The following is a 9,214-nucleotide window of genomic DNA, read 5'->3' as shown; positions in this document are numbered from 1 at the left end:
GGCTGGATATTTTTGGTTGGTGGACTATTTTCAGTCCAGCAGTGACAGTGAGGTGTTTAAAAACTCCATCAGCATTGCTGTGTCTTATCCACTCATACCAGCACAACACAAAATGGACTGAAGAACAGGGTGAAAGCAGGCTTAAAAAAGTATGTGGAGAAACAGATGGACTACATCAGTAATAGAACTACAAAGTGCTTCTATATGGTAAGTGGAGGTAATAAAATGGACAGTAAGTGTAGAAATAAGGAGGTGGTCATAACGTTATGCCTGATCAGTGTATATTGCAACTGTTTGCAGCCCTATGAATCTGTCTGAGCAATATTTTCGCAGAAGTATATTCCTGCTCACATTTTATGTTTTAAATTTTGCTTGACTAGAAGCACCAAAATGATCAGCCATTACTTCCTGTTTAACTGGGATATAAATATAAGGTGACAGACATAATTCTCGTACATATCCATCACTTGGAGAAAGACCAGAGAATACAGCGATGATGTGTGACAAAAGATCGTCATGTTGCATAAATCAAGAAAAGGGTCTGAGCGGCTAGCTTAGCAAAGGGAAGCTGCACAAAGCACTACAATGAAGAGGGTACCAACAGTTGTGGCATACATCTGTAAGATATGTATTTATCGTAGTTATGCCACAATAAATTAATAGCTGTTTTTCACTATGAATCATACGCGTAGTTTTAATAAAAAGTAAAAGAACCTTTAGCTGTAATGACAAGAGGCATTCAAACTGTCGTGGACTTCACAAGTTTGTGCAAAAACGTATAATGAATTTTATCCCAGCATGATTTCACAGTATTAAAAAACATCTTGAGATGTTACTGAATGCTTGGTTTTCCCCATCTTCATCGTCAGTACTTCTTCATCTTCAAGTAGGTTTTGGGTAACTATCCTGCATCAGTATTAATTGTTCTGCACGTAGACTCAAGCCAGAGGGTATAGCATGTCTGACAAATGGAGTGGCATTTTTCTTTTGTAGGTGTTTCATTGATTCTATCCACCTCCATGCTTCAGTATCACCATAAATTGTTAAGGAACCTCAAATCCGTAAAGAAAATAATTACATGCTGTTCACTGTGTATATGTTGTAGCCCATGCCAAGTATTATGCCTTGTTTACCTTCCTTAGAAGTAGTTTAGAGACTGCTACTTGTCTTCTCTGAATGCATATCCTTCTTCTGAACATAGGTGCAACTGGAGTTGCTTGCTCTTTAATTAGCCCATTCTGTATCTGTGTAGAAGTTGCTGTTTTGTGTCTCAGTGAATAAAGCTTTATGTATTGGTCGTCCATTGATGTGGTCACTTTTGGTCTGGCTGATTGTGGTGTGAATACAAATAAAACTTTGCTAGTTTTGGTAGTGTTTTAAAGTGCCATGTACTGCCCTCTTTGAAAGTGTAAATTTAGCCTTTATTGTAATGCCAAAAAAGCCTATCTGCTCTGTCACCTGAGACATTAAATTTATTTTGATGCAATTTGATGAATTAAATGTTCTGCTGAAAACCTGAAGTGTGGCCATATTTATAATAGGTGAACAACGACTGCAGATTTCTTAAACTTGAACTTAAATGTTCTTCTGATGAGTAGATGAAATTCTTAGTATCGTCTAAGAACGCGTTTCCGTGAAAAGGATTCACTTGAGGAAATCTGACTTTATGTCCAAAGGAATGTTGTTTCACATACCTGTTTTTTTACTTGTCCGCCATGCCAAATACTGAGAAATTCTAAAATTGTATGTACAATGGTACAAGCAAGGGTAACTCAACGTCCCCTAAACTCAAAAACTTTGAAACTCAACGCCCTTCATTGAGAAATGTATAACCTTAAACTCAACATTTCTCCTAAACTCAACGTGTTCAATAAAAAAATAAAAAAAAAGTATTTATTTAAACAGTCGCTTTGTTCAGCACTCGGCTTAAGCGGTGCAGTAATAAGTCATCAAAGTGCAAATCTGTATCTGTGTTTAGCTGGTTTTTCCTTACTGTTTCACTTTTAAACTTGTGTTACAGCTCGGGGTTCTGAGACATTGTAGGAATCAGCTTTTTATTTTAGTGGTTTTAAATTATATTATACTTTTTATATTATATTTGTGTTATTTCCAGTGTCAAAAACAACTCTATTATTTTACATAAGCCTAAAATATATGCAGTTCCACTGGACCATGGAACACATTAAAAGGTTTCCCATACATCCTTATGAGAAAAAATAACCTTGAAACTCAACATCTTTTAAACTCAACGCCAGTCCCAGAACCAACTAATGTTGAGTTTTAAGGTACCACTGTAATTAAAAAAGATTTAACATTTTACTTAAATTTAAAATAGAAGCATTTTCACTAGTGGGGACTTTTAGACCCCACTGTAAATGTTTGTAAAAATAGCATGAAAAAGGGAATTTTCAAAACAAAAAACTGTAGCTGTAAATAGACTATTCAGTATTGTGCCAAGTAATTCTAAAAAAGGCTCAGAACTGCTGTCTGCTGCAACCCTGATCAGAACGGTTATTAATAAAGTTGGTTACTTGTTTTATTCCAGAACTCTACAAAAAGTATTTTTTGTGTAAAAGACAGACATAAGTGTGACATGTTTTAACAAAGATGTAAGCAAAAGGTATAGAAATAATAATAATTATCATTAAGTCGCTGTATGTTGTTCAAACTGTAAATCCACAGAGGCAAAACACTTGACGAAAAGTTTGATATTTATTTATTATTTGATATCACTGTAACAGGGTAGTGAACAACATTTATTATGAACACAGGTATAATTAAATTGCCATGTTATACATGTACAGCAACTAACTGCTTTACAAAAAAAGCAATACAATGTTTTATTTACAGTCATATAACTTCCAATTTTACACAAAAATATTTACAGATGACATGTGCTGTTTACAGATGTGGGTGCAATTAGTATGTGGTAAATGCTTCGGACCAACACGATTTTGCATTAGAAAATACAGATCGTTACTTGTTTTCATTGTATGCAGTGTTTTTTAATCACGAGATGTACTGAGAGATGAGTGAGTGAGACGTTATGTAACGTCAAAGTCCGTTCACACTTCGGAAGGTTGAGGAGTGAGCTTGCTTTTAATTCAATGGTTTTCAGGAATCACACCTGTATCCATAGCTTTAGATATTGGACGTTATCCTGAGAATTTGAACACTTCAGGTTAGCTTTTTACCATCAATGAGGCCCAGGATTTATGAATACATAACTGAGAGACAGGAAGATCACCTTAGTTACTTAAATTAACCCGGGATTAACAGTATCTTCAGAGCTTCAAGTATCTTACCAATCTGCCAATGAGAGAAATTCTGCAAATTTGCCAATTTAGATTATTAATACTGTAAGCTTACATCCTGATGATAGTACAAATCTACACAAACATTGGGGTAATACATGAGAAAGAGAAATACTTGAGGTATGGACAGGACAATAAATTGACCATAAACAAGCAAACAACTTACCATCCGACGGATTTGGTCCCAATTTCAAAAGCAAAGCATGAGGCACTGTTATATGTTTGTAATTAACAACACCTATGGGATGTGAGCTGACCATTTAAGGCTGTTTGTTCTCAGAAGGTCGAGTGGTTGAAGATGAGTTGTAGTGGTTGAAGAATTTACCACTGGTTTTCAAAACAGAAATACTTTGGTTTCCTTAAATGTAAATTGGGTAATGCATTTGGTAGGTGCCCTTCTTTTGTAGTGCCTTGTTTCCCTTCAGAAATATTGAGTTACTAAGAAGAAAACAACCCAAACTGGGAAAATGAGCCCGAAATACACAGGTGTGTAGCAATGGACTGTAGAAACATATGTGAGAATATTGCACATAATTAGCAAACCCTCAGGTCATGGTCTTTATACTGAATGAACACTGTGGTGTATTCAATGTAGTGGCATCGTTATAAATCATTAATGGCACATTAATTAATGTCTTCAAGAGAGAGACATGAATAGGCACATACACACCAATCAGCCATAACATTAAAACCACCTTCTTGTCCATTTTATCAGCTCCACTTACCGTATAGAACCACTTTGTAGTTCCACAATTACTGACTGAAGTTCATCTGTTTCTCTACATACTTTTTTTTAGCCTGCTTTCACCGTGTTCTTCAATGGTCAGGACTCTCCCAGGACCACCACAGAGCAGGTATTATTTGGGTGGTGGGTCACTCTCAGCACTGCAGTGACACTGACATGGTGGTGGTGTGTTAGTGTGTGTTGTGCTGGTATGAGTGGATCAGACACAGCAATGCTGATGGAGTTTTTAAACACCTCACTGTCACTGCTGGACTGAGAATAGTCCACCAATCAAAAATATCCAGCCAACGGCACCCTGTGGGCAGCGTCCTGTGACCACTGATGAAGGTCTAGAAGATGACCAACTCAAACAGCAGCAATAGATGAGCGATCGTCTCTGACTTTACATCTACAAGGTGGACCAACTAGGTAGGAGTGTCTAACAGAGTGGACAGTGAGTGGACACGGTATTTAAAAACTCCAGCAGCGCTGCTGTGTCTGATCCACTCATACCAGCACAACACACACTAACACACCACCACCATGTCAGTGTCACTGCAGTGCTGAGAATGATCCACCACCTAAGTGCTTCTATATGGTAAGTGGAGCTGATAAAATAGACAGTGAGTGTAGAAACAAGGAGGTGGTCATAAATGTTGCCTGATCGGTGTATATGGATTAAAGCCCTAAGCCTAGTGCACACTAAACCCCTCCAACCCCACCCAAAAAAAAAGCAAAACAAGCCAAATTAACTCAAATTGCTACATGATTGAAATGGTTAACGGTTTCACACACTACTCCACTATGACTTCAACACTGAAAGCCATATAGCTAAATCCAGCTGTTATCCAGCCACCCAGAAACACTTGGCAGAAGAACGCTGGACAGAGCGCCAGTCGGTTGCAGGACATCACACATACTTGCTCTCCTAAACATGGGCCAATTTAGAGCAGCCAATCTGCTGGGAGAAAACTGGAGGACCTATTAACAAGTCTGTGACTTAACGCAAGTCTCCAAGTTCCTAATGCTGTGCCAGGGTGCCACCCTGCTGAAATAATGCAGCAACAAGAAGTATTAATCAATACTTATAGAAAAGAAAAGGCCTTGGCAAATGGTTTAGAACTGAAATCAATCAAACTCTTATTGAAGGTAAGGTTGCTCATCACTGGATCTACAACTTACGTATTGGGGAGTCATGTGACACGGCTAACTGATGATATTTTAAAACATGCTGAAAAATCTGGAAGCCTCAGTGATTGAACAGCAACGGTTTGGTCAAGAGTTCAAGGGAAAGTCTGGATTAAAATTGCATAGTGAGCACTAGGCTTTACTTCCATCACTATATAACAAGCAACAAGGTGAAGAAACCAATGCATTCTGTCCTTTGGTGCAATGTCATCATGACTTTGTTTGTATTCTGGAACTTCTAGTCCAGTAGTACAACTACTAGAGCTTAAATATTAATACTTCTCCCTTTGTCTTGACACATAAACATAAAAAGACAATACACTGTATATTTGCAACACAAATTAATAAAATGAAATGAAATGGCTGGAGTATCACCATGAGACTTAGCTAAACTCTCAAAAGCGTGTCATTTTCATGTTATGGGAATTTATCCATATAGCACTTATCATTATTATTGTTCTTGGTAATATTATTTGAAATGAATGATTATAAGACAATGGTTATAAGAGATACCTTCATTTGATTTTGTTATCTAACTTCACTTAATAAATATCTACAATAAATGCAGCAAGTAATGATACTTATATATTCAAAGATCATATGATATTGTTTTTTACAGTGCAGTGAAGTATGGACATATGTATAACGTAGAGCATTTTTAATAATTAGTACCTGTCTTCCACTTCCTCAGCTTATCTTACAAACTATACACAGCTGATAGACCTGACAAAGGCACACAATGGACAAAACAACAACCCAAAATGTGTGAGCATCATTGTCATCACCATCAAGATAATTTCAGTATGTACATCTGCTCGGAATCAGAACGACATTCGACAGCAGTCCGAAATTTCAAGCTTGTAGATAACAGACTCTATAAAGACCTGCTGATTCACCTGCCCACAATCAAAGGATCCACGCTGACTTCCAGACCTTCTAGTCCTTCTCCAGTTTCGGTCAGGCGTTGTAGTGGTTACATCAGTAACACCCTGCTTTCTCAGACGTCGCCGTCACAGGGGCTTAAAAGTATCGTCTCGAATTTTCGGATCTCTCGGCGCACGCTGGTGTCTTGTTCTGTAGTCCGTCTCCTCTTCTGCAGAGACACGTGCAAGTTTCCATTTTCGCTTCATGCACCTGTCAGAGCATCCTGAACAGCGACGCCGAGGTCATCCCGCACGTGCGGACAAAACGCTAGTCTTCATCTGTTCTTGGTTCCACAACAAAGCTCAAACTAAAGCGGTTCCTTTACGCAGGAACCTTCTTCGACTGGATAACGTAGAACTGAAAGGTAATGAAGAAGGATAGGTAATGCAGCCTTCTAAACGCAGAGCTAGCTAGTTGAAATCTGAGCCCGGTCAGACGATTTTCTTGATGCTGGGGCGTTTGAAGCTGCCGGTGCTTCGTTGTTTCTGCACCTGGCTGGCTGAACCGTGCCTCGCTCGGCCACTGCTGCACAGGCTAGATGTGGGAGACAGCTCCACGTTCTCCTTATCAATACCTGCAGAGGACAGAATAGGTCAAACACGTCTTCCTAAAGCACCGACAGACAGCTAGAGTGAGAAATTTCCTTCCAAATATAGTAAACACAATATTCCAGCAATATCACCTGTTTTCTGTCTACAATTACAACTCACAATAATAGATAATATATAATATATTTATATGTACTAAAATAGAATGGAAAACCTCTTCTTTTTGGAGTAGTGAGTAGTGGATTTTTAAAAGTAATTTCTTTAGTCAAAGATGGGAGTTTTTTATTTTCAGAGACAATAATTATAAACCAAATTAAAAAATAAACTAAAATGACTTTATAACTGCTCAAGCAGAGTTGTAGTGGATAGTGAAACAAAAATGACAAATAGAAAAAAGTAAAATAATCCAGATTTCATTAGAGGTATTTGCATAAACCTGCAGGTGAAGTGTAGCAATATGAGCACATTATTTCTCTATAACACAAGATTGTGGTAACGTTACTGTTAGAACACTAAAGTGTCGCATGTGTGTCGACAGTATTAGATTCTACCCACAAATGATTCAATATAATCAGATGACAGTTGTAAATGCAGAGCATGTAAAACACTCCTAAGGCTCACCAGAAAGCTGGTATAAACAGCTCTGCTACAGTAATACAATTATACTCAGTCAAGATATTTTAATACAAAAGGTTTTAGCAGTTTTGTCAATTAGAATTGACATTAAGATTACAAATGTGTTTTATGTAGCCAGCTAGGAGTCGTTCCTATCCTTGTTTTAGGATTTCCCACCTTCTTTTCCTCACAGAATGCATCTAATTTCAAAATATCTGGATTTCTTGGGCGGTTTTGCATGTCAGAAGACTGTGAGGGACACCCCACAAAGGTAAAAGCCCTTTCCCTGCTCAGCTTCATTTTGCGAATAGACAATCACATTTGCTTCCAGAATTTGCTAGTAACTAATGGAATCCACTTTTCTATCTACCTGTGAAATGTTTTCTGTGCCACTGGCTGCCACACCACCCTAAAGCATAACAGAGCCACCAAGAGCCACCAAAATCCATCCATCCATCCATCCATCCATCCATCCATCCATCCATCCATCCATCCATCCATCCATCCATCCATCTTTTTAAGTGAGTCAGCAAATGCACTTATTTTATCAAATAACTTTTCTATTCCATTCTCAAAATGTCATCTATGGTACATCACACACATAAAATAACATGTATGAGATGAGGTTAAAAAATCCATAATTGCATTTTATTTAGGCATTTTTACATTCCCTGCAACTGCAAATGGTTTTGTAAATAATGTCAAGTATCCACTACATCTACTACAAGTACAGTTGAACATTAAGTAATATTACCTTAATAGAAAATTAATTAAACATCACTGCTTATACAGCATGTTACTGTTAAATGTATCCATATTCTATGTTCATCAACGATATATTTAATCAAATATCTTTCACACATACAGTAGGAGTCAGCTTTAAACTATATTACATTTCACTATCAGCCAGAAGGTGGCACCGTTTAGAGGACTAAATTATCTAGATTTCTGAAGTAACCAGTGAAAATCTAGGTTGGGTTAATTTAAATTAAAGAGGTAGAGGAGTTTAGAAATATAACCTCATCTCCAGGAAAAAAAAACTATTAAAAACAAAAATCTATAATTTGTTAACCCCTTTGAAACCTTGACTAACAAAAGTACAAAGATATGATTATGTTTTGGCTTACCAACTTGATTTATGTTGTAAATATAACGAAATTTCAAATTTAATTACTGCAACATACTGAAAAAAAGTTGGGACTAGAGCAAAATAAGAATGAAACGTTTATAGAAAATTTAAGCTACAGCATTTTGAAACACTCCACAATGAGCAGGTGAATCGGTAAAAGGTCAGAGTGTCTGTGAGATCTCTGTGCCAAAGATAAAAACAACCATTCAGACTGTTATCAAAGAAAGATGCAAAAGCTGAAATCTGGCTTCTGTGAAAGTGCCATTGACACCAAGGCACATATCGGGATTTTAGCGAGACATACAATGCCACCAAGATGACGTCTTTTCCCAGAGAGTCCAGGGTTATGTAAGTAACACAATGCCAGGCCATTTTAATGCATTTTACAAAATTTTATAGACAAATAAAGGTCACCACTCATTATTCAATAATTATTAAGGATGCTTTCTTCACAATTCTAAGGAAGAAAAAAAACTTTGTGGGTCATGACCCTAAAGTGACTCATAAGTAGACACTGTGTGGGTTGAGAGTTTGTTCTTCTCAGCAGAGTGTATCTCCATTATGATTGTTTCGTATATAAAAATGTTGTGATTTGTTTTATGTGGGGATTTTCTGCTAAAAATATGAAAGCCAAGAATTACCACAAGGCACAGAAAGTTTGTCAGGCTTCCTGTTCGTTCTGCATCTTTAATAATCATACTGCTATAATTATTAGCAGCAATGCATGACTACTTACAGTTGTGGCCAACTCTGGCACCTTTGATTGTTAAAA

At 37.2% G+C, this 9,214-nt stretch overlaps 1 protein-coding gene across 1 annotated transcript in view; it reads right to left on the bottom strand.

Moving 5' to 3' along the window:
- Positions 1 to 5,726: 5,726 nt before the first annotated feature.
- The window catches only part of nf1a (neurofibromin 1a), a 128,762-nt gene continuing 125,274 nt past the window's right edge, over positions 5,727 to 9,214 (bottom strand). The window contains exon 59 of the mRNA XM_063017245.1: positions 5,727 to 6,724. Coding sequence (XP_062873315.1) covers positions 6,582 to 6,724 — 143 coding nt within the window. The 3' untranslated portion in view covers positions 5,727 to 6,581. The remainder of the gene's footprint in view (positions 6,725 to 9,214) is intronic.

This window comes from Trichomycterus rosablanca, chromosome 20 (assembly GCF_030014385.1).
Source record: "Trichomycterus rosablanca isolate fTriRos1 chromosome 20, fTriRos1.hap1, whole genome shotgun sequence".
NCBI lineage: Eukaryota > Metazoa > Chordata > Actinopteri > Siluriformes > Trichomycteridae > Trichomycterus > Trichomycterus rosablanca.
This window is presented reverse-complemented; position numbering and strand designations above follow the sequence as displayed.